Raw genomic sequence first — 27839 nt, 5'->3', positions numbered from 1 at the left:
ATGATAATGAATCAGGTAAATTATTATTTTTAATTTATCACCTCATCGTCTCTTCATATGATAGGTAAATGCGTGAATTTTCGATTTTTAGTGTCGTCAGAGTTCAAACTTGTAATCATGCCATCCTTTCATTATTTTTTTTTAATACTGTTCAATGGTTGGAACACATTGATTTTCTTCCAATTTGTAAAGTTGATAATGTTGCATGATATATATTTTTATCTGTGGAAAAAATTGATATGCAGCAAAGATTGGCAGTTTTTTTTATTTGTGTTGCTACGAGAAATAAAGGGAGGTAAAGTAAAAGAAGGCGCGCTTTTTCAAATAGTAAACAATTTAATTCAGATGCATGGTATTTTGTCGAATGATAAAGAATATCGTAGAAATTTACTAGAAGTTCATCTAATTTTGGCAAGTTTCATAATAAATACACAATATGACATACTGAATGCCAACAAATTAGGGGGTGGGGGTCGAGGTTGTCGGCTGAAAATATTACGAAATTTAGATTATTTTTATCTGTGTTAACAACCATTCGGTTTGCAGGGGGCAGCTAAATTTGGCAATCACAAAACTGGAATTCCAAATACCGGTTTAAAATTTTGGTTAGAACCAAAGATCTGATCTACATTTACTTTTAACTGAAACAAAAGATAAAGGGACATGCAACTAACTAGTTTTTTCAATTTCACTAGTACTGTCTAGCAAAATGGCTCTTTTTTTTAGGGTATTTCTCTGTTCAAACATTGGTCTAATATTTTAAGGTTCTCTTTAGATTGCCAAATGATATTATTATCACCTAATTGAATATGTTCAAATTATTTTGCAGCGATGTTCTGTATGGAAGGAAGACTGTCATAGAATCCAACAGTTCCGGAGGGGCCTTTAAACTAACCGCTTAACATCAAGATCGATGTAAGATTCAAGTGCCTGATCCAGTGCAAGTTGCAGCCAGTTTTTCCTTGTAATTTTGGCAGAAAAATCACTAGCTCTCAGCTGGGTAATAGACAATTCTGGCATTGAAAGAATATCAAACGGACGTTTTATGGAATGACTTTTAAGTACATATGACGACATATGCATAGAAATGTGGAGCTAGTCTCTTTCATGCAGCAATTTGTAATTCCCAATTTAAACTCCGAAAAGACAAGAGCAAAGAAATGTACATCAATGAGAAACAGTCTCTGTGAATAAAATCATTCCAAAACTTAAATGTGTCATCGGCAATTTCTTTCAATTTAGCATCGAAGTACATTTTCAAAAGAATTGGCTAGGTGATTTTTTAGAAAATTCTAGTCACTGAGGGAAAGGAAAGACCCACGGAAGTTCATCTGTATATTCAATTTTGAACATTAACATATCATATGTTTTGGCATCAATGTCATTTAAAATAAGGCCGCAGTTTAAATTTTAGCCTAAAGTTTCGTGACTTTTTTAAGTTGTATTATGACATATTTGACAAGTGTCCGACCTTCTCTTTTTTGTCAAGGACCCTGGGGTTTGACACAGTTGCATTCTAAAGAAATGTTACAACTAGGACAGAGACGGTCCAAGAATCATAAGCTATGATTGTCTTGTTACCAACTAAAAAAAAACTCCACTGGCTTGTTCATATTATGATACGATATGTTTGCCGTCTTAATTCCACATTTGGCACACTTGACATTTTTATCAAGGATGGGCTTTTGGTTTCAGTTTGCATGACATTGTAGTTCACAAAGTTTATGACAAAATAAAGATTTGATTTGTTTATTAATACGATATGCAAGTTATAGCCCGAGATAACCCTGACGCCAAACGGCTGTTTTGCCAGACAAGCTGGGGTCGTGCTTGTCTGGCAAAACAGGTGTTGGACGTCAGATAACTAGCAAAGTTATTATAAAAATAGCTCCTCGCATGATACCCGCCTGTTTTACAAACTTTCATCAGAGTCGAATAGGGGCAGGGTTCCCGGCCGCCCCTTTCAGTTTGAGACAAATTTGGTTAATTATATACAAAATCACTGAAGCAGGACTGGAGCGGGCTCCCTTTCAGGCAGTCAGTGGGCATTCCCTTAGGTTTTAAACCATTTAACTTCAAAACGGGGGAGAGGGGGTATGTTTATTTTGTCCAAGTCAAACATTTTTCATGTGTTAATAAATTCAGATTTAACATATACTTTCCTATATGTAGTGTTTGCATAAAAGTATTACCAACAACATTTATCTTTGGGATCATAATATTTTTAAAGAAAAAACCCATACCCCCCTTTTTTTAATGGTCGTTCCCTTAGGAAAATTTCTGGAACTGCCACTGTTTATACTTTAATATGCACGTAAAACCGAAAAATATGCAGTCAAGATTGGCAGTTTTTTATACACCCTATGTTGAACAATAAATTGTTCAATTAACAGTATATTTGGCAAGTAAAAAATCATATATCAACAAATTCAGCTTTAAATTATGCTTTACTTATAGTGGTTGTATAAAAGTTATATTATGGTTTTGTGTTTTAAGTGATATTCATCCCTATGCATATCGAGTTTTATGTGTTAATTGTCTTTCTTTCTTTTTTGTTGACCTTTTTTTATCTCTTTCATAAGAAGAGTCACTTTTCTATTGTTCTAGTGTCACTGGAAATCCCACTGAAACGGTATGCTCGACTAGCTTTTTTCTAATCATATTTCTGTATTATGCTAGGAGGGGAATATTATATTTTCTGGTCTGTGCATCCGTCCGTTCGTTCGGCCAGCATCAAATTTAAAACTATAAGGTCAATAAAAGACACCGTTTTATCGTATTGTATCAATTGAACTAAACGGGGAAAATCTGATAAAAAATCTCTTGATTCTTATTTAAATATATGTTTTAACATTATCGATATTCGAATATCATATTTTGAAAATAATTTTGAAATTAATAAAAGGGTTAAACATTACGCCTATTTCTAGAAAAAGAAAAAAAAACTTCAAGTACTCACAAAGCGGTTTGTCTTCGTACCAGCCGACAAAGTAGCCAACAATGTGGTGGTCGTATGACGTAAATACAACACGGAAGTTCTTAAGAATGAAATTATGAATTCTTCTACATTCAAGTCCGTGCGCTCCACAGAGAGTCATATAGTAAACAATCATATCATTACCACATATCAGCTTAAGGCCTCCTCTGAACATTTGAATGTCCCTTCTATGTATTGGTTAAAAACCTGGAAAATATCGTTTCATTTCGTCCTGTATTTACTCTTCTACAACTAATCTTCCAATGCTTCTAACTAGCATCTTAACTACTTTCAAAGAACGTATCATTTACTTTCGTAATAAAATATATGAAAATAGTGGAATTAAATATTTTTGGAGTGTAAACTTTAAATGTTTTAGATAAATAACTTGCTTTTAGTTGTCATTTTGATACGGTTGACAGTTTAGACTTTTCAACTCTTTACACTTCACTTCTACACAATCTGATCAAAGATTTTTGTTTATCTAATTACATGTAAATGGTCATTTAAACATTTAAAAGTCTGATTGAAAATTTATTTACTGCAACTTATAAAAGCCTTTTTCTCTAAGAGAGGTAAATATGCTAGATATACTTACTGGAGCTGTGATGAGATGATTGAAGCTGATTTTCCCTATGACAACATTTATGTACGTTTGGTTATGGTATTCCTATGGGCACCAATTGCGCCCCTTAGATATCAGACTTGGTCCTGTACTGTTATGAATCACAGTTTATGGCCAAATTCAGTAAATGGGTCGTCTAAATTCAATTCAATTGACAAATTCCACAACACTATCTTAATGATATATTTTGTTAGATAATTAAGAATATATTCTAAATATACTGCCGAAATTTACCCAAAGGAACTTACTTTTAATAAATCAAATATAAACGATAATACCTGCCCTTTCCTAGATTTCGATATTTCAGTTTTACACGGGAAACTCTTCAAAAACATTTAAGACATATGGGACGATATTTCGTTCCCTCTTGCTTATATTCCTTTTATGGATGGTGACGTTCCTTTGGCACCATCTTACGGTATTAATATATCACAACTGTTTCCTATGCCTGTGTCTGTAGTGACGTTTTGGATTTCCATGAACGTGATCTATTTATTACTGCTAGATTATTGAGGAGTCAATGAGCCTGTTACCACAAATTACTTGAAACAATTGGGTTTGAAAGTTTGACTGTAACCGTAGAAGACTTTTTACAAATGGGATAGCACATCCTAATGTTTACGGTGATGTTTACCGAGCACGGAAATTTAGATACGATCCGAGTTAACTTATGGATCCTTTGAAAACATTTATTCTACAAGGTTACTAATTTAACTTTGTAATTAGATCTTTGAATATTGTTTTTATCGGTATAAATATTGATTTTTTTATCAATTAATTAAACCCAAAATAATATTATTGTTATACACACATCAACGTCCTACAATCTGTCGATAACTATATTTTGGCATTGTACAAGGTCATATTTTGACAGTTAATGAAGTCTTTACACTAAATCCATTTGATGTTGAATGTGTAAAGTTGATTGATGTTTTAGTTTTAGACACATGTTTTTTTTTATTACTTTTTATTGTCTTTTTAATATCTTTCAGTAACTGCAAGTTCTCTCAGATCTGTAATTGGTGTCTTTTGCGTTTTTGTTAGGGTTTAGTGTGCGTTATATCGATCTGATGAGTTAAGCCCTTTTCAACTGATTTCTATAGGTTGTTCGTATGTTGTTCTGTTACACGACTGTACCAGGTAAGAAGGACGATTTGGTTCCAGAAAACATGTATGATCCCGCCACATTATGTATGTGTCTATCTAAAGTCTAGGGCCTGTAATTCAGTGTTTGTCATTTGTTGCTGTATATCATATTTTTTTTTTGGTATATAAAGCAGGCCGTTAGTTTTCTCATATGCATTGTTTTACATTGTCATGTCGGGACCTTTTAAAGATTTCGATGCGGTATATGTTTTGTTCATTGTTAAAGGCTCTACGGTGACCTACAGGTGTTCACCTATGTGACATTTGGTTTCATTGACAATCACACACACACACACATCTTCTTATTTCTAAATAATCAGTAAAGCAGGCAAGACTGTAAATAAAAAAGAAGATGTGGCATGATTGCTTATGAGACAACTATCCACAAAAGACCAAAATGACACAGACATTAACAACTATAGGTCACCGTACGGCCTTCAACAATGAGCAAAGCCCATACCGCATTATCAGCTATAATAGGCCCCGATAAGACAATGTAAAACAATTCAAACGAGAAAACTAACTGCCTTATTTATGTAAAAAATGAACGAAAAACAAATATGTAACGCATAAACAAACGACAACCACTGAATTACAAGCTCCTGACTTGGGACAGGCACATACATAAATAATGTAGCGGGGTTAAACATGTTAGCGGGATCCCAACCCTCCCACTAACATGGGACAGTGGTATAACAGTACAAAAAAAGAATGTATGTTCACTGTTTTTGATATTAGATATGCTTATTTTGCATTATGATTATGCTGTAAATAATGCTAAAATATTTTTAAACAGCTACACGAATCCAAAGCGGAAACTAAGAAATTAGGTGAAATCCAGACCCAGCAGATTGAAAGATTTGCAAACCTTGAACAACAAACGGATTTTATGAAAATAAAACAGGAAGAACATGGAAAGGAGATGAAAGAATTGAAAGAAAAACAGCAAAGTAGGTGTGAAAAAAAGGATTTTTATATTAAATGCTAGGTATCAAATAAATTTGGGTTTTGTGAGCAGTTGCCTCACTCGTTGTCTGTGAACGATGTTGCCGTTTGGTAATATTTTGAAAATCATCTTCTCCTCCGGCAATCCATGGCCAATCGAACCAACAATTGGCTGCAATCATCCTTAGGGTTTATAATTTAAAAACTGTGTTCGATGATCTTTTCTACAAAGGCTTTATGAAAAACTAAACATAACAAAAATACCAAACGCCAAGATAAATTCAAATAAGATAATACATGTTTTTCCGTTAACATGTTGAAAAATATAGGAAGGCAAAACATGTTATTTTGAAAAAGGTTTTTGTCTCATACAGGGAAAACAGCCAGACTTTACGCGTGCTAGGGAAGGGTAATCAGAAACAAAATTATTGTTTATAAGGCCAACAAACTTGGCCCCCGAGAATAAAAAAAAATGCAAGTATGTATATACAAATAAAGGGATGTGGTATAATTGCCAATGAGAGAACTACCCACCAAAGTTCAAATGAAGTGGTTGTAAACAATCATAGGATACCGTACGGCCATCAACAATGAGAAAAACCCATACCGTATAGTCGGCTATAAAAAGACCCGACAGGAAAAATGAACAATTCAATTGAGAAAACTAACTGCCTAATTTATTTCTTGAACAATTTACAATTTACGAAAAACGCACGACAGACATAAACCAACGACAACCACTGAACTACAGGCTCCTGGCATGGGATAGGCACATACAGAATGTGGCGGTATTAAACATGTTTGTGAGCGCTCAATTATTCCCCTAATCTGATACAGTGCTGGTACAGCACAACATGAGAACAAACTATACACATCAGTTGAAAAGGGCTTAACTCATAAGATCGATACATAGAAGAAAAGTATCTAAATAAAAAAAAAACCGAACGTGGCAGGGTATTTATACATCCCTTACAAAAATAACACAGATCTGAGAGGACTCTCAGTTAATGACAGCTAGTTCAAAGCCAATAACAACTAATAATAAAATCATGTATCTCAAACTAAAATGTCAATTAGTACACATTCAATATTCAATGGATTTAGTGTAAAGACGTCATTAACATTCAGACAAAAACATTGTGCAATGCTAAAATATAGGTAGCTGCAGATTGCAGTGCCGTGAAAGTCCATATGTGTATAACAATAATATTTAGTATGGTTTTAATTTACTGATAAAAAAATCAATATTTATACCAATAAAAACAATATTCAAAGATCTAATTACAGTGTTGAATTAGTAACCTATCAGAATAAGTTTATTTAAAGGATTGATAAGTTTACCCGGATCGTATCTAAATTTCAGTGCTCGGTAAACAACATCACCGTAAAATTTAGGATGTGCTGTTCCGGTTGAAATATGTTTTCTACAGGTACAGTCAGATTTGGTCTATTCTTGTGTAAGCCGTTATAGATAGAGGAAATCTGACACAAACAGAAATGTTTTACGTAATGATGTTGTTTATCATCTTAACAACGTATTTTTTAGTTCTTTCATTTGTCTTTGTTCTATTATTAATATTACTTTTACTGTTGAATGGTTTTATGTGATATCCGTTTGAGGTGGCTTGGTACTTATACATCTCGTCAATGTGTTTGTATTGGCTTTCATTGTTGGTGGTTTGTTTTGTATATGCGACTTTTTGTATTTCTTTTGTTCTTATAACGTGACTCTGTACTTTAAAAGATCCCGTCAGTATGATATTGTTCTACTATATGTCATTATGATATATTTCTATTATGAATTACAATATACGTTGAACCACAAACGTCAAAATCATTCAATCACGTAGTGGAATTAACTATTTGTGGATTCTTATAAATTCTATATATAACTTTTGGACTAGTTTAAATCTCGGTCTATTTCTGAAATTTATTCTTACATACTTTTGATTTTTTAACCCTGTATGCTAACATTGCCTATGTAAATTTTAAAATTGTTTGTATGCACATTGAACGCCAAATTTATGTGACGTATAAAATTTTCTGACGTCAGACACTCAAATCAATGAATGTGTTCGTAGATAGTAGATGTTTTTGTGTTCTGTTAAATTGTTCCTTTTAAAATTGTTATACGATGATGACTGATGTACCCATATTTTGACTATTTTATTTATTGTGTCTGTTTATTTAACGCATCAATGTAAATATAACGGAATTTGATGAGACTGTCATTAAAGTGAAAGAGTTAGCGCTATAGAACCAGCTTTAATCCACCATTTTCTACATTTGAAAATGCCTGTACCAAGTCAGGAATATGACAGTTCTTGTCCATTTGTTTTTGATGCATTTTGTTATTTGATTTTGCCATGTGATTATGGACTTTCCGAATTGATTTTCCTCTAAGTTAAGTATTTTTGTGATTTTACTTTTTAGGATGTCAACACCTAAATAATGTCCATAACGACAGAACTTATCCTTATTTGAGTTTAAAATTGCCTTTAATATAGACAGAAGTCTAAATTAATATTGATGGAATTTTGTATAATTTGCAAAATTTTATCATGTTTTTTTTTTCAAAAATATAATAAAATGTATTGGTCACGGAGGTATTTTTCAAGCTACAAGTTGTGTAAAATTGTCAGATTTTGTATCGATTTCAAATTGAAAAAAACAATTTTGTGTGATAGAAAGAAAACAAAACCATGGATTTTTTTTAGTTAAGATATGAGAAAATATCTCTTGTAAAGAACTTTGCAGAAAAAAAGGAAATATTGGGGTAACAGGACTCGACGTTTTCTTGTTACAAAATGTAAAGATTCCTATGAATGTTCAATTAGATAAGTTATCTCCCCTTATATTGCTAAGTTGAAACAAAAAATAACCTATATTTGTAAGAAAAGTCGTTATGATAAGATAAAACATCTAGCTCCGTGTAGAAGGCCGTACTTTGACCTATAATTGTTAACTTTTTATACATTGCGACTTGGATGGAGAGTTATCTCATGGGCACTCATACCACATCTTATTATTTATATTTACCCTTTTTTGGGGGACTTTTTGACAGAAACTATTGTTGAGAGAGACAAACTGTAAATAACAAAAATGATCAGCAAAATTAGATCTACTAATAAATTTACATGGTCAAAACATCAGTGACTCCTTATAGTATTTGTATTTGGATGACAAAGTATACCCATTTTTCGCAATTTTGCAGAAACTTTGTAGACATAGAGAAACTGTAACTAGAAAAAAAATCAGCTAAATAAGACCAACAAATGATTTGATACTCTCAAAAACATCAATCAGTCTATCCTTTCTATATTTACCTTTTTTTGGGGGGGTGGGGGGGGGGGTGGGGGGGTGGGGGGTTCTTTGGACATTTTTGAAAACTATTATAGATAGAGGAAAACTTTAAACAGTAAAAACAATAAGTCAGCTTAGTTCTGTAAATAAGCTAACCATGTTGAAATAATCTTTTTATGTGTCAATTCCTTTCAATAATGATTCTTATTCTTTTTTGTGTTTCTGCTTAAACTTTAAGAGATAGAGAAAAACTGTAAAAAGTTTAAATGACCAACAAAATAAGATCGTCAATAAGTTAAAATGATCAAAATTGTCAGTTGACTCATAATATGAGTTTTTGTTCTTAAATGATTGTATTGGGTTTTATGCAAAACCGTCATGTACCAATTGACCTATTAATGATAGCTAACTACAGACTCAATATGAGTGTTTTACTCACTTTTGAGTCTGTAGTTAGATATCAGTAATAGGTCAAGTCATTATATTTAGTGTATAGGATTGGTGTAATGTGTATATATGTTTGTCTTAAAGGGTTCCCTGGCTTAATCTTATTTTGTTGCTCATTTATTAATGTTAAGTGTCCCAATGCCTAAATTAAGACCTAATTCAAAGATTTTTTTAATTTAGATCCAGTCGTGATCAGTAAAGCAGACAAGACTTTTCTGCATGACTAATATTGTTAATATTAGGTAGAATTGTTTTTTTTTATAAATATAATTAATATGCTATAATTAATGCTGCAATGTTTTTTTTTTTAGGTCACACAGAAGGATTGGAGAAAACAGTAAAAGAACACAGCAAACAGCTAACTGAATCCAAAACGGAAACTAACAAATTAGGAGAAATCCAGGCCCAGCATATTAAAAGATTTGAAAACCTTGAACAAAACACTGGTCCTTTAAAAATAAAAGGAGAAGAGCATGGAAATGCGATGAAAACGTTCACGGGAAAACAGCAAAGTAGGTTTGAAAAAGAAATATGGATTATATGTTAATGAAACAGCAACCCAATATGAAAAAAGCAACAAAAAAAAGACATTATTCCTAGTCATTTCTTCAATTGCTCATTTATATTCAATGCTAGGTATTCAATTAACTTCGGTATTGAGAGTAATCATTCGATGTCTGTTGTAGCCTACAAAAATCGTCTCCTATCACAATTGTAGCCCAATTGAAACCAAACTTGGCCACAATCATCCTTGTGGTATATTGTATAAAAAGTTGTATTTCATAGTCTTGCCTTTTAACCAACATGGCCATCTAGCTAAAAATAAACATAGGTAGAAATGCAAGTATTGAATATGTTTTTGCAAACCGTTGTAAATAAAGGATATCTAGATCAGACGGAAATGTTTAGAATGTCAAGATGTATCGACTGTCCATTTAAAAACACGTAAATTCTCATATGAAACAACTGAAACCAATTTCAACCAAACTTGTGAAAATGATCCATAGGGTTTCCGATGAAAAGTTTGTGTTTTTTCCTGTAAACAAATCGCTGTCATGGCTTAAGATAGAACATTGGGATAATATCATTTATTGTTATATATCTTGAAAACTATAAAAAAAAAAAAAAAAAAAAAATTGGACGGGGTTAAAATTATTCAGAATGTCTAGATCAACCTACTTTATATTTTCACCAACATTATCAGATGACTCCTAAAGGAGTTACTGCCCTTTATTGATGATTTGACAATTTTCAAGTTATGCCAAGTATCTCGAATATTGTAATAGATATGTAGAGATCGTTAAGGTAAAAATGATTAGCAATACAAGGTCTACAAACATGTCGATGTGACCGAAACCAGTGGAATACTTCTTAATGAGTTATAGTCCTTATACAACGATTTTTGATTAATTTCCATGTTTTTGCCAATAACCATAATCACAGATAAATAGACACTTTTAGCAGAAATAAGGAGTCAACTAAGTTACATAAATGTACGTTAATGTCATCCAAGGTCAGATTCTACTCGTAAAGGGACCGTAAGTATTTTAAACTGTTGTAGATTTTGTTCATTTCAAATTCAAAGTTTGGTGTCTGGAAGATATTTTAAATACACACTTACAAATTTCCGTCTTGGAAAACATAGTAACAAGACATTGACTTGATCTCTTCAAATGTAGGTCAAGGACCATACATGTATCTAATTACTGTCATGGTACCAAATGGGACCAAATATTGGGGTGGCCAACAAATTATTTTGAACTTTTGCATTAATTATCAAAACTGGGATCAACATTATGTTGAACATGGTATCTAGTAAAAGAGGTGGCAGCCAAGGTCACAAATTAAGTATATACAAGAAATGTCTACCATACAGAAGTCAATATTACACTGTATATATTATAAGATTTGCATGTGTGCTAAAACATACCTTATGCGAGCTTTGTGATAGTATCCCAAATTATTTTGTGTCTTTTACAAGTTGGTACATGGTTAGTAAACTTACATACAAGGTTTGAACATGGTATCGGAAAAAAAATCAGTTTACATGTACATGTACATTAACATAAACTGAATGAATGATTTAGATAAAATATACATGTATATATATTGAGGCTGAGAAACAGGAGAAATGCGAGTTTCACTTTTTTGTGCGGAATACAAATAAATGGTTTCAAAATCACTCCTTACTTATTCCAACAGAACTTCAAATATGCTCTGCTTACATGTAATTCAAACCAAGCTCTTTTCATTCAATAATCTTTAGTTTATGAAACTAGATCATCTTTACCAGTTTCACTATCTATTTATTTTACGTAACTGTAAGTCGGTGATGTCAAAAAATTCTTGAATGTTGCTGATTTTTTAAGTAAATTTTGCATTGTTTTTCATCAAATGATGGTGGAGCCACATCTCTCACCCTTATATATTTATGCTGAAATTTGCATTAAAAGGTTGCAACTGGAAGTTAAGCAACCAACATTCATTTGTATTCAAAGATATATTGAGTTTGTTTCAGCAAAAATATTTGTGGGCGAATGATGGCGCAACTGTCATTTAAACAATACTTTTCAAAATAATGTTGAATTGAATAAAGAAATTATTTTGGACATTGTGCATTTGTACATATACATGTAATTATAAGGCATATATGGGTCATTATCAAAAATCATGCAAAACTATGTTATTTTAGTTTTAAACAAAAAACCAAACCACAGACATGAAAATATATCTAAATAACACTTGTATATGTTAGATATGAATGTTTTGTGATACACTATTTACAGTTTACAGTATGTAATGTTATAAAAACATCCTTAATGTTTTCTTAAACCCTTGGATATAGCCAGAATTACCTGTTATTTTTTTACTATAATACCTTTCAGACATGAAATAGGACTATTATTCATATCATTTGTTATTAGGATTTATCACTATTTATTGCATTTTGATACATACAAACAGTTTTTAATGACTTGGGAGGTGCATGAGGTGCGTGTTGGTTTCATAATAATTTTTTTCACTAAAAAGAAGAGTCTCATTCTTTAAGTCACTGGTGTAACCAAATGACAATTGGTTGGGTAAGAGTTATCTTTCTCAAGATTTCAGCATTAACAATAGTTTCTCCCAAAAAGAAAACAATGAAACTTAGTGAAAAAATATTAAAAGTGAGTAAAAGCTATATCGTAAATGAAAATAGTGTCCATGGTGTTCCCTTATAAAAATCATTTTCCGAAAAATTTCCTGAACTTTGAAAAATGAAAAGATATTGATTGCAGAAATATGCACCAGGAACAACATATAAAATAGGGGAATGGGACACTTATTTTGTAACTAAATCTAAAAATACACCTGAAAATAAATGGTGTTACAGTCAATGGTGAGACCACTTTAATAAAAATAACACCACTGACCAGTTTAGTAACACCACTGAATATATTATGACAATCAGCATTTTTATGTGTTTCTTTCACGTTTAACAAGCGAAAAACCATATTATTTATGAAATAGTATTACATATACACAGTTTTCACAAATTGATGTATGCTGGTAACACCAATGACACTATTTAGTAACACTATTGCCAATTTTAGTTATTGATGTTATATGATTTACGATTTTTTAGCCTAAGAATCATTTTTTCTTCTTTTTCATTGCTCAGTGTTCTTTGTTTTGTGTTCCTTACTTAATAACAGTAAAATTTGAAATTTGTTGTTAATGGTGATACTTTTGTATCATTGGAGTTACTGAAGGGTCAGTGGTGTTACTATATAAAAATGCCATATTTTTTATTTTCTATTAATAAATGAAAGTGGTTTAAGGTCGTATACGAAGGATTAGGCATTATCTAATCATTTAATCTTACACAATTTACATATAATTCAATTTTTAGGTGTATTTTTTAATAATTACAACGGCCATAATTATGACAGCCAACTTTTTTACGACAATTTATTCTGAAATTTATGTTTAGATAAAAATGCATACCTATAAAAATAATGTCAATGGATAGTAATTTTAACCTTAACAACAAATTGGAACAGTTGTTTGATATTCACAATGTGTATTAGTAACTTAATTCATGATTTATATTGGTAACACCATTGACATGTTTCTATCAGAGGATGACCTAAATTTGTTAAAATCGAAGTGACTCTTCATTCTTCTCATTGCATATTTCTGAAAATAGTTGCTACCATATTATAGAATTGGAGGACATATTTAAATATTTTAAAACAATGACATCATTTTCGAAAATTTATCCTCATCGAAATTTGCATGTTTTTTGATAATGACCCATATAGAAATGCAAGTAATTGTGCACATAATTGTGTGTTTTCTGTCCTTTAGAGATTGGGACAGACTTTTTAAAAACCATGATATAGCCTAGCACCGGTCCCAATCCCCCAATAAATTTTGCCCGGTCCCTGATATGTAGTTTTTAACTACGAACTGTGGTGAAACTTTAATCTGAGTCATCTCTTACGTCGAACTGCTATTTTATCCAGAATATAAAAAGATGGGACCATAGGAATGTGATACACAAACAATTGATATTATAATAATGTCACAAAATGTACGTATTGTATTTATGCTTTCAATCATAATTGTAATGGTATGTAATTGCACCCTGTAGGCCCTTGATCAGTAAATAAATATATTGTCTATTGTCTATTAACACAGAATTTATGCCACATAAAATTAAATTTTAGTTTCTAATCCTTCTGCCACTTTGGCACTAAATTTATGGGGAGGGATATTTATTTCTTTTTGATTAATGCTAGAATTGCCTGAATTTGAAAGAATTTGCACATATTTGCTTTAAAATGGAATAATTCATGAACAGTTTGCTGTTCAGAAAACATGGAAGAGGATGAGAATATAAAATTAAAATGTATTATTTGGACTGGCCATAATATAATTTATCTTGACAAATGTTTCTGTATTTCATGAGATCCAGATTTATGTTTCTAGGTTGATATACCCTGTTCGGTGTTCTTGTGCATGTTATGACAAGAACACATGAGGTCCCATGACCCTAGGCCTAGTTATTTCTTGCTAAATAGCTGTTGTTGGACGTCAGAAAAGTCTCGGGCTAACCGGACTGAATTATTTCATATGCTAGAATAAGACGGATTCATTTGCGAAAAAAAATTGTATAATGAAGAGGTGGATAGAGGATGCGGGAACACTGGAGTAGAGGAGTCAAGACCTGGGAACAGGTATGGTGGCGGGGGCCAAGGGTAGAGGGGACGGTAGCAAGAAAAAAGTGGAGAAGGAACTGGCATAGAGAGGGAGGGAAGTGGGAGTTAAGGGTGAACGAACCTGGAATTGGTGGCCCCACTGTTTACCCTCTTTATTGGTTATCATTGACATTCATACTTTTTTAGATTTTGAACCTCACCTTAATTATAGTTGATAATCCATTATTTATCATGGCTGTAGCATGGTGAAGCAGGCACACTTACTGCGTATCCAGTATACAGTGCATCCGCCAACACTCCCAATTCTACAATATGTCGACTGTCTCTTTACGCATCTTCTCCGGCATTCAATACCCCTTCCTCTACAACTAAACCTTCCTCCAAAATGACAACTGGCTCAGTGTTGATCCTGTTATAATTTTGATCCTTTACCGTCTGTAGCCTAGCCGCCCCTTCGCCTTCATCGTGCGATTCTGTCTCTCTTTAATGCTTTCGTAGAATCGTTTAAAACTCTCCCTTGTCATTCCCTGTCTTTCTTTAGCGTTGAATGTTTTAAAAACGCTTTTTTGTTTACTTTACCCATTTATTTTAACCACTCATGATTGTTGTCGTCTGCAATGCGCTGAAAATGGGGTTGATAGTTATCAAAGGTACCAGGATTATAATTTAGTACGCCAGACGCGCGTTTCGTCTACATAAGACTCATCAGTGACGCTCATATCAAAATATTTATAAAGCCAAACAAGTACAAAGTTGAACAACGAGGTAAAACACTTTAATCTATTGATCTTTTCGTAGGTATTCAGACACATTTACTTATCAATTCATTTTATTAGGCCTTACTGATAACAGAGGAATAAAATGATGATACTACCTTCATATGTTACCGAATGTTTACGTCTTGAAATATTGCAGTAAGAGTTCCCGCCGGTAGACCGTGCCGATTTCAGACGAGAAAAGCTCACTGCACTACATCTTTAAGGGCTAAATACTCCTATTAGGAATCAGTTGAAATTTTTTACCATGGAAACTTATTTAATCATTATATTTCTCCCTTTAAATTATAGGGGATACCCACAGCCTTTTCCAACTTCTCCTAAACTAGTTATTGGATTTTAATCAAACGTTCATAGATTCTTCTATTTTTACTTTTTCATCAGAATGATTTCTATGGTTTCCCATAATAAAACATGCCCTTTCCTATTATAGGGAATGAACATTCCCTTCCTCCTAAAACAGTGAATTGATTTCAATCAAACTTTCATCACATAATGTTCCTGTTCATATTCTTTTAAGCTCACCTGGCCTAAAGGGCCCAAAGGACCAGGTGAGCGTCTGTCATCGTTCGGGATACTGTCGTCGTCGTCCATCGTCGTAAACTTTTTTAAAATTCTTCTCCTTTGAAACTAATTTGCAATTTTGTCAAAAAAAACTATAGAGATAGAGAGTAACTTAAATGGGAACAAGTTGTGCGCCGACTTGTTTCTTTATTATTATGAGGCTGACTTCATGCAGGAACTTCTTAGGAAGAAAGATAAAAAGTTAGCAATATCTTTTAACTCTACTTTCCGCTATATAGATTATGTTCTTTCACTAAATGATTCAATGGTGACTATGTTGAACGCATATATCCCATTGAACTAGAGATAAAGGATACAACAGATACAGTTAAATCGGCCTCATATCTTGACTAACATCTAGAAATTGACAATGATGGTCGGTTGAAAACAAAACTTTACGACCAATGAGATGATTTCTGCTTTCCAATTGTGAACTTTCTATTTCTTATAAGTAGCAACATTCCAGCAGCACCTGCATACGGGGTATATATCTCCCAATTGATACGATATTCCCGTGCTTGCATTTCCTATGATGATTTTTTTGATAGAGAGTTGCTGCTCACAAGGAAGCTATTAAACCAAGAGTTCCAAATGGTGAAGTTGAAATCATCCATTCGTAAATTTTACGGACGCCATCACAAGTTGGTTGACCGTTATGGAATAACCGTTTCACAAATGATATCGGATATGTTCCTTACATCGTAACTACAATCCCCTTTCCTTTCATGAATGTGACCTACCGAATTAGACTATTTACCGGATTTGTTATCACATAAGCAACACGAGGGGTGCCACATGTGGAGCAGGATCTGCTTACCCTTCCGGAGCACCTGAGATCACCCTTCGTTTTTGGTGGGGTTCGTGTTGTTTATTCTTTAGTTTTCTATGTTGTGTCATATGTACTATTGTTTGTCTTTTTCATTTTTAGCCATGGCGTTGTCAGTTTATTTTCGATATATGAGTTTGACTATCCCTTTGGTTATGATGTAGTGACAGTTATACTAGTGTAGAGATTTGAATCAAACGCCTATATTCAAAGTGAAAAAGGACATTAAAGGATATATTCTGATAATAATATCAACAATCACCCGTTTACAAGCACAACAACAATATATAATGATCATGATATTGTGAAAGTAATTTAAAAAAACAACAAGTGAATCAGATGAAGTCTTAACTTTTAATATCACCATTATGGCTTTTATTATTTTTTTTTAATAACTCTTTTTTTTTTTTAAATTTCCTTCAGGCAATATTATTTTGTTAATCCTTTTATCCATTTTAATTTCCTATTTTTTAATATTGTAAACTGAATAGGATTTTGTTTTTACAGAGTAATCCATTGAAATTTAAATGGTACAAATCTTAAAATATGGCACAAAACAATTATATTAAATTCATAATGTATTTTTTTAATATGAATTTTGTTTTATCATACTGAGCAAAGTTGGATATCATATCTAGATGAAAGATATGTTTTAGATTTTAAGCATTGGCTACTATTTTGATATTTTAACAAGTTCTTTTTTTTTAACATCATAAACTCCCTATGTAAATTACACCCATGTAAGCATCTATTATGTAGGTAATTTTATTGTCACTGGCATGAATAAGATACACACATCATCGTCACATTTTTTGGTATCTTTCGTCCCTCTTTTAAACAAGCAAAATAATTTCTACAAAAAAATCAACATGAACAAATTGTCAGATTTTTTATAGAATTTATAGGCCTTAAAAGAGATTTTGTTTTAACTTATTTGCCAATTATCTCAAAAACCTTAACCAATAAGTATAAACTGTTAACAGTAAAAATAATCACCAATACAAGTTATACAAAAATATCAATAAGAAATATTTACAAATAAGTTTTTGTAATGAAATATATGCAATAAATGGAGTTGACTATTTTTGGAGTGTACACTACACTTCCACACAATCTTATCAAACAAAAGTTTTCCTATTTGAATAAATGGTCGTTTGGTAAATCTGAATGCAAATATATGTGCTGCAACTCATTTAAAGCCTTCTTCTCTAAAGAGAAAGGTAAATATGCTAGATATACTTACTGGAGGTGTGGTGAGATGATTGAAGCTGTTTATTAGCACCTCTTCATTTTTACGGTTACCGAGCCCGGAAATTTAAAAGCGATCCAGGTAAACTTATCGATCCTTTAAAAAAAACTTATTCTAAAAAGTTACCATTTCAACACTGTAATAAAAGATCTTTGACTATCGTTCTTATTGATAATGATATTGATTTTGTGATCAGTAAACTAAAATCAAACTAAATATTATTGTTATATACATATGCACATTCATAGCTCTACAATCTATTGATACCTGTATCTTGGCATTGCAAAAGGATATGTTTTTGTCTGACTGTTTATGACGTCTTTAAACTAAATCCATTGGATGTTGGATGGGTACTGATAATTTAGTCTTAGATGCATGATTTTTGTATTAGTTTTTATTGGATTTGAACTAGCTGTCAGTAACTGCGAGTACTCTGAGATATCCACTCGGTGTCTTTTTGTTGTTTCGATGTTCAAGTACACGTCCACGTCAACTCTGTGTTTTTGTTAGATGTATTTCTATTTGTATCCATCTGATTAGTTAAGCCTTTTTCAACTGATATAGTTTGTTCCTTTGTTGTACTGTTACACCACTGTCCCAGGTTAGTGGGAGGGTTGGCCCCTTCAAACTAGGATAACCCCGCCACATTCTATATGTGGCTGTCCCAAGTCAGGAGCCCGTATATTAGTGGTTGTCGTTTGTTTTCGTTTCTTGTTTTGTTTTGTTTGCTCTTTGTAGTGCCGTTGCACAACTACCCCATATTAGTGGAGGGTTGGCGTCAACAAACTAGTTAACCCCACCACATTCTGTATGTGCCTGTCCCAAGTCAGAAGCCTGCAATTCAGTAGTTGTCGTTTGTTGCTCTGTTATATATCTGTTTTTCGTTCATTATTTTGTACATAAATTAGGCCGTTAGTTTTCTCGTTTGAATTGTTTAACATTTGTAATTTCGGAGCCTTTTATAGCTGACTATGCGGTGTGGGCTTTGCTCATTGTTGAAGGCCGGACGGTGACCTACGGTGACCTATAGTTCTTAATTTTTGCGTCATTTGGTCTCATTGGCAATCATACCACATCTTCCCTTTTATTATAAACTTTTTTTTACAGTAAAAGTTAAAACAGATATCTTAATGGCTTATATTTACCAGGTGAGCGATACAGCCTCTTGGGAGCCTCATGTAACTCACTTTAATTATTTTTTTTGTAGAAACTATCATTGAAAGAGAGCAACAAAATATAGCACATATTTTCATCACAATAGATCTACAAATAAGTCGATTAAGATTGGTGAATGTAGACTGGTTTTTGATTTTTAATTTTTTTTTCTGGTTTGTCATGTCAAAGTAATGGAATAACGCAGTTGTTTATTGACATTTTGATCAGAATGATTTCTGGGTATTTCCTATTCAAAAACATAAACTTTGCCCTTTCCTATTATAGGGAATAGACATACCCTTCCCCATCTTCACCTTAACCAGTGAATGGATTTCAATCAAACTTTCATGGATTCATCATGATGTAATGCCATCGTGCACCTCCTTTTTACATTTTTATCAGAATTAATTCTGGTATTTCCCATAAAAGAACATAGACTTTGCCCTACAATACTAAAGTGGTGAACATCACCCATCCGCAACTCTCCCTTAACCAGTTAATTGAGTTTTATCAAACATTCACTGATTCTGCATGACACAATGCCATTATGCACCTCCTATTATACTTTTGGTCCTATCATTATTTTAGATTCCTTTACAATGCATGAATTACGCTGATATATAAGAAGGTGCCCATTTTGTATCCGGAAATCCTCCAAACCCACTTATTAGCTCACCTCGTCCAACGGGCCAGAGTAAAATTCTGCAATTACTTGAAGCTCGTCGTCCGTCGTCCGTCGCCGTCTGCTTACATTTAATAAAATATTTTCTGAAACTATGGAACCAAACCTAACAAAACTTGACAACAATCGTCATTGAGGTATAAAGATTACAAATATATCCGATGGCCTGGCCTACAAACCGACAAGGCCAGCATTGCTAATAAACAAATAGATGTAAAATGCAAGTTTTGTCTATTTACCTTAAAACCGCTATAGATAATGAAAATTAGACAGATCAAAATGTTCATATTGTTTACCTATTGTCTGTTTACATAAAAATTGCATTTAAATGACGAATTTAACCAGTTTTTGGTGTTATCCTCTTATCTTGAAAACTATGACAGAAAAACAGAAACTTAAAAAACAAATTTGATCAGCAAGACAAGATCTATAAGTAAATAAAACATAGCTGAACTAATCAGTCGTCTCCTTATTAAAATACTTGCCTTTTGACAACAAAGTTTACCAATATTTTATGTTTTTTGCTTATTATCTTGGAACTCTAATAGATAAATAGCAACTTTAAGATAGAAAAATGATCAGCAAAACAAGATCTACCAATAGATTTAATTACTAAAATCGCAAGTTGCCTACTTATAAAAGTTTAAATGGCAAAAAAATCAACAAGAAAAGATCTATAATTAAGTCAACTTGGTCGGAAACGTCATGCTACTCCGTATAGGAGTTATTGGCCTTAAATAACAATTTTTACTATTTTGTTTTGTGTTTTTGCTTATTATTTTGTAAACTTTAATAAAAATGAAAACATTTAAAAAGCAATTTGGTCAGAAAGACATGATCTGCAAATAGGTCATCATAGATGAAATTGACAGTTGTCTTCTAATAATATCACTTGCCGTTTTGATAATTTTTTACCAATTTTTTGTAAAGAACTATAGAAGAAAGAGAAAAAATGTGAACAGAAAAATAATTATCAGCAAAAAAGGTATATTAGTGATGAATTATAATTTAGTCTACGATGTTCGAGAGTGTCTATTTTGTTCTTTGCACATAGACCTAGGTGAATGACACATGCTCTGAAAAGCCTCTAGTTAAAATTTATTTAAACTTTCTCACAATCGTAATGTGCATCTACAATTTGTTTTTGAATCCGAATCATATTTGGGATTTCCCATACCAAATCATGGACTTTGCCATTGCATTATTTTGGAGGTACCCATTTTTTATTTGCAACTCCTTCTTAAAACCTTATTACAATTAATTGACACTTTTTCAAAATCTTCATCATGTAATGCTATTGTGCATCTCTTAATTTGTTTTTTTATATGAATCAATTGTGGGGTTTCCCTTACCAAAATTTGGAAAATGCCTGTACCAAATCACGGATATGACGGTTATTTTTCACTCGTTCCGTTGATTGATGACGTTTGATTTTGTCCGTTTTTATGGACTTCCCCTATTTGAAAATATCTTGTAGTTCGGTATTTTTGTTATACTTTTTTATGACTTTTCCAATGCTTTATTTGGGGGTACCCATGTTATATCCGCAACTTTTCTAAACTGCTTATAATAGCTTATTGAAACATTTTTGCAATCATAACCATATGACTCCGAATATTCAGAATATACAAAGAGTAACTAATAGTATGTTCATATAAAATTCCCATTTAGCAAACTTGTTTTCTGCAAGTGGGATATCTGTCACTAGTTCACTTAATTCTAGATTGTGTAAGGTTTACATGTCTGCTTGTTAGGATTCATCTTACATTGATCTCCTTTACTTGGATAATTGATAATGTAACGTATATGTAATGGCCAATGGCGTACAAGGGCAGTTAGTAAGTAAGTATATGTAATACTTGTAGTAGTACCTTTATCGTAAAGATTTTCAACATCAGTTCAATCATGACTAGCAAAGTTGGTGACTCATTCTTGCTTTCTGTTTGATCTAATTAAATTGCAAACGTTGGACTAGTATTTATCATTACAATGACAGGTCCAAGTTGAACCCTTTTTCTAGAGCGTGTGAAGAATTTTGTGCCTGAAGGAGACATAGCGATCCTATATTTAGTCGTTGGCGTTATCAATATTTATGTTTAGTCTGTGGTTAAAGTTTTTTAGGATACCAATAACTTTGTCAAACCTACATGGAATTAGATGAAATTTGGACAGAAGCTTGTTTATGACCAAAATACAGTATCCAGAGCAAAATTTTGAAAATGTTTATTTTCATTTTTCCGTATTTTACTGATAAATGGACTTTTTTTTTACAGTTAACATTCATATTCAGTCTAAGTTTAAGTTTTTCAGTCATCAATAATTCTGTCAAACCTTCATAGAATTTGATTAAATTTTGACAGAAACTAGATTATGACCACATTTTTCATTTTAAGTATTTTTCTGATAATTGGAACTTTTTTTTACAATTTACTTTTACTGACAGTATTGGATTCATTTTTTTTTTACATGATAAGTTTTTTAACCTTCGTGGATTGTTATTGGACAGAAGCTAATCTAAGATATAGCATTTCAGAGAGTTTGAATGTTTTTTAACATTCTATATTTTACTGATAAATGAACTCTCTTTATAAGTCAACATTACATTTTTACACTGACGGCAGCAATCGTAGGCGAGATACAGGGTTCCGCGGAACCCCTTACAACTTTTTCAAACATCAATTTCTGTTTCAAACCTTCATGGAATTTTTATGAAATCTGAAAAGAACAATGTTTGTCTCGCCTTCACGGAGTCAAAAACTGAGACTGATGGAGCTGTTTCCGGTATCATTGGTGGTTTCTTCATCAATTTGTAAGGGTTCGTGTTTAGTTCATAGTAAGGAGCACTACCACTTATGGTGTATTAATATATTTGGTATGCAGCTGTATAAGTATTATCACATCTCACTTCCATGCAGATTATTCGACCCCGCTCCCTCCGTGATGGTCTGTTGACTTTAAAACAATTGCTTTTAATATTCTTATTGTACAAAATTGTGATAAGCCAGTTTAAAGAGAACCATTAATAGTTAGTCAATGATATTTAGTATGCACTTGTTGTGTAAACATTTGCACCACTTATGTCTACGGAAAGTATCTAGCCCTTAACGTTAGTCATGGTTCATTGACTTTGGATGTTTTGTATGTTTGACTATCATCAGTATTGCTATTTGAATATCAAAATGTGTATTATACTATCAAAACTACGTACAGACAAGACATATCTCTTTATCAACAGTTAATTATGATCAAACGAATTTATTCAGAGTAAGATTTTTAAATTATATTTTTTCGCTTTTCCATATGTTACTGATAAAGGGACTTAGCTCTTTGTAGTTTACAATCAGATACACTCTAAATTAAAGTGGTTTTTTTTTTATATAAATAAGTAAGTCCTAAAATCTTCATGGAATTTAATTTAAATTGGACAAAATGATTGTGATAAAAAAGCAGTATCCAGAGTATAATTGGAAAAATGTTTATTTAATTTGTCCCTATTTTACTGATAAAACGATTAAGTTTTTTTCTTTTGCAGTTACCTTATATAGGTACTGTCTGAGGTTAGAACTGTGAAGACATCAAATACATTATCAAACTTTTATAGAATTTTATGAAACTTTGGCATAAGCTTTTTCAGCTGACCATTCCTATTTGGCATCCGTCGTCCTTCCTCGTCGTTAACTTTACAAAAGTCTTCTCTGAAACTATTCTGTCAATTTTTGTCAAACTTGGCCACAATCATCATTGGGATATCTTGTTTATTAAATGTGTCCGATGACCCCGCCTGCTAACTGAAATGGCCAACATGGCTTAAAATAGAACATAAGGATAAACTGCAAGTTTTGTCTATTATTTTGAAAACGCTATAAAAAGAGAAAATAATGTTCAGAATGTTGAGCTCTTCTCTATCTCCGTCAAAACTGTCTTATGGGAGTTATTGCCCTTAAATTACGACGTTTTCCATTTTGTTCAATGTTTGCCTATTATCTTGAAAACTATGATGGATAGAGAGATCCTTAAAACAGTAAAAATGATCTACAAATAAGTTTAACATCGTCAGAAAAATCCAATTAAGAGTTCTTACTCGCCGCGGTAAAGTATTATTTACCTCTATCTCATTTCATGACTTAGTGATTAAGGTTATATTTTTGTCTCAAAGTCTGTATCTCTGATCATATAACCAAAAAGATCAACTAAATTTGGTGTATGTAATGGTTGTAGGCTGTACATATAGGACTGGCATGTTTCATTTGGCCTTGATATTTTTCCATGGTTCATTGGACAAGGTTTAGTTCTTTTTGTTTGGTATATTTCTAAAATACTATAGGCAATAGGGCCACTATATTTTGTGAATTGAATGATTGTAGGTGTCTATATGGCAGGTTGGTCAATACTAAGTTGTCATGGTTTTGTCAGTTTATGAAATACAGTAAGTAATAGGTCAATTATATTTGGTGTATTAAATGATTGTAAGATGAACATGGCTGTCTGGCAGGGTTCATATGACCTTCCCCTCATTTTTATGGTTTATTGATCAATGTTAAGTTGTTTGTGATGTTGTCAGTTCATTAGATATTAGGCCAATTTTATTTGTTGTATGGAATAATCTGACCTTAACATCATTTACATGGAACATGATAATGCTTAGCGTATGTTCTACATGTAGTTCAATCTTAATGTTGCAGACTTTCAACATAAGTACTACCATGCTAGGTTAAGCATGCTAGACATTTCAGCATGGGGACTCTTGTTTTATAGCTATTTGTTTGAATTAAGGCAATTTTTCACATGCCAAACATACCTGAATTGATTTCCTAAAAACTTTACATTATTGTTGGGGTTGATAAAAGAAAGCCCCCTTTTGTTTTTTTTATGATACTTCAAAACTGATTTAAGTATTTTTTCATATGTTGTATCATGACGTGAGTTTGCTTGATTCATTGAAAACTTTACATAATTGTTATGATTGGTAACACACTGATCGATATAGAAAACATATGATGTTTCATTCCAGAGTTATGATACTTTGACTGTCAGATAAATATAAGTCATTTTATGAATTGTATGTACTAACTCCAGTATTCTTGGATCAAATTACTACAAACTTAATACTGTTGTTGGGATGGGTGAGTGTGGACTCGTTTTAGATTTTGAAAATGTTCTGGTTTGTCATTCCAAAGGAATCGGATATTTGACACAGTATTTAGACGCCTACGGGTATTTTCATTCATGTTTTTTTCTACAGAGTTTCTAGTTGAATGTCTCATAAAAATCCCATTTTATTTTTGCAACAATTCCAGATGCACAATAAGGACGTATCAATATTAATTTTTGTTCATTGTCTTATTCAGATATATATTCAATGGATGCAGAAAGAAGAGAAATAGTTCAAATGACCCTCCCAGAATCATTTGTGGAAACCAAGGCAGTCACTCAAGGTGCTGATGCACTCAGAGATAACGGTATTGTTATCTTAGTAGGTATCCAGGGTTCTGGAAAGTCTACAATTGGTATGGCAATGATAAAACAGTTCTGTGCAGTGACCCCAGGTTATGATATAATAAAGCTGCCAACAACAGAATATCCAGAAAGATATTATTTTGGTGGTTACGGTCTTTTCATACAACATCGTTCTAGGTACAAAATTGTTGTATTTCTTGATGACTTATTTGGAAGAATTCCAACAAAATATGCATTCAAAGAGCATCTTATGCTTCTGAAATGTGTAAATGAAAGGAAAGATATTTTAGGAATAAAGATCCTGATTACAGTTCATTCAGAAACCAAAGCGTGTCTTGAGGAGCTATTTGCAAGTGATACCTTGCTTTCAACAGCAGAAATTATCAATTTACCTTTTGGGATGTATCCCAGACGAAATATGCTGAAAGCAATTGGAATTGATGAAAAACGTTCAGACAACATTTTCAGACAAATGGAGGAAACTCGTGTACATGAAAGGATAGGATTTCCTGCATTGGTTTCTATTTTAAAGGGGCACCCAGAGTTTGAAGATGAACTTTTCACAAATCCAGCCAATGTATTGATGAATTATTTATCAAGCTTAAACAACGGAAACACTCATGACAAAATGTATTTTGTAATATTGATTCACGCTCTCATGAATGGTACTGTTCTTGAAGAACATGAACCTTACAAAGACGAAAATGAAAAAGAAAAGAACTATATGTGCACTATTTCAAAGATTTTGTTTGGAAGCAAACTTGAATTTGATAAAGTATCTATAGAAACAATCACAAATGAGAAGGGAATCACAGATGAGAATGGAGATGGCATACTGGTTAACAAATGGGATCCAAATTATTCTCATTACCTGTTTTGCTTTCAACAAGAGGTTATCCGTGATTTTGTCTTCAGATCATACAAAGCAAAAGGGGTTGAAGAAATTATAACAACATGTTCCCTAAACTGCATAGTCAGTTATTTCCGACCATATTCTGATACAACTGATGAACCATTGGTTTGCATTGATTCTAGTTTATATCAAAAGGTAGCTTCACACATCATAAGCATCATTCAAGAAGATCTTAAAACCTCAGTTAAATTTGCTATCAAATCGGTGAAAACGTTGTGTATTTCACATCTTTTGCAGGATAAGAAATTTCTTGAGGCATTTATGGAAATGACAGAGTGTGATCAATTTAAAGATGTTAGAAGTTCCATTATAAAAGCCGAAAATTATAGACTTGGGTATAAGACATTCAAATATTTAGAGGCGTTTCATTTCACGTCACTGTTGCTTTACCAGTCTTGTAATCAGCTGAGTATGATGTATGAAGAAAATGTCAATGTTATTAAGAGGGTTTTACAGGCAATATGTGATTCCGGAGAAGACAAGAGAGAGATTTGTGAAACTATAAACACACTGGTTAAATCTGCAGTGGAAGAAGTTTGCAAGGAAAATAATGAAGGAAATGTAGTATTAGAGATGTTATGGAAATTCATCATTGATAAGAAGGTAGATTGTAGAAATACCAACTTTTTAATGAATGCATGGCGAAATCAGTGTCCTCAGACTGTTATGTGGCTGCAAGAAAATGTAAAAGAACCAAATGTTTTACAAATGGAGCTATGCTTTCTATCCATTTGTCGTTCTCTTGGTGTTCATAAAGCAAGTTGGATTTTTACAGTGAACCCAAATTCAGCACAGAATAAAATAAACATGTATAAGGTATTTAAAATAGCATCGGAAAGAAAAGGAGATTGTTTAGTGGATGTAGAGAGAATATGGCAGCAGTGGTAAGAACGGATTTTAGAAGATTATAAACATGATGAACACTTAAATGAAAGCGCTGTCAATGTAAAAAAGAACTTCGCTATTATGATTATGAATGGCATCGAAGAGGAAAAAAAGTTTGGATCTGAACTTTTCATTTGGGCTAATAAGACATTTATACCCCATGAAACGTACTTTGATAAGACCATGACGAAGAAGATTCAAAGAAATAATAGAGACAAGTACTTAACATAACCGATCTTGAGATTTTGATTACCATTTTTTTTTATGGAATTTACTTTTATTTAACTGTTTAAAGATAAAGAAACTGTTCACTTTTTTGTGTAAACACACCCGTGACTGTTCGGGTCCAAGACTGCATTAAATAAGTGTATATTTTTTCCGATTCTTTTAGTATTGGCACCGTCATCAAAAACAGTGACACTGTGATAAAAGAATTCTCTACTTGTAATAGCTTTCAGGCTGAACCGGTTATTGGTTTTTTTTTCCTTTATTTCCTTTTACGTGTATCAAATTCTATAAGTGAGCTGCTGTACATGTGTCCAAGGAGAAAAGGAATCGATAATCCTTCTAAATTTTGCCTCCAGTTTTTTTTCGGAGTGCATGTTTGCTACTTATTTATATTATCATCCAGAAAGTTTCTAACGACATTGCAAAGATATTATAATATATTAGTCCATAATTCATA

At 32.5% G+C, this 27839-nt stretch overlaps 1 protein-coding gene across 1 annotated transcript; it reads left to right on the top strand.

Moving 5' to 3' along the window:
- Positions 1-27839, top strand: LOC139528947 (uncharacterized). Its single transcript, XM_071325194.1, has 4 exons — positions 1-15; positions 5545-5698; positions 9755-9955; positions 25248-27839. The coding sequence occupies exons 1-4, from the start codon at positions 1-3 to the stop codon at positions 27155-27157; spliced, it is 2280 nt and encodes a 759-aa protein (XP_071181295.1). The 3' UTR covers positions 27158-27839.

This window comes from Mytilus edulis, chromosome 6 (assembly GCF_963676685.1).
Source record: "Mytilus edulis chromosome 6, xbMytEdul2.2, whole genome shotgun sequence".
NCBI classification, from domain to species: Eukaryota; Metazoa; Mollusca; class Bivalvia; order Mytilida; family Mytilidae; genus Mytilus; species Mytilus edulis.
This window is presented reverse-complemented; position numbering and strand designations above follow the sequence as displayed.

Bases quoted from the DNA above. Each gene is read 5' to 3' on its own strand.
- LOC139528947 (XM_071325194.1), top strand. The intron at 5,699-9,754 runs GTAGGTGTGAAA...TTTTTTTTTTAG, and splicing joins ATTGAAAGAAAAACAGCAAA to GTCACACAGAAGGATTGGAG. The intron at 9,956-25,247 runs GTAGGTTTGAAA...TGTCTTATTCAG, and splicing joins GTTCACGGGAAAACAGCAAA to ATATATATTCAATGGATGCA.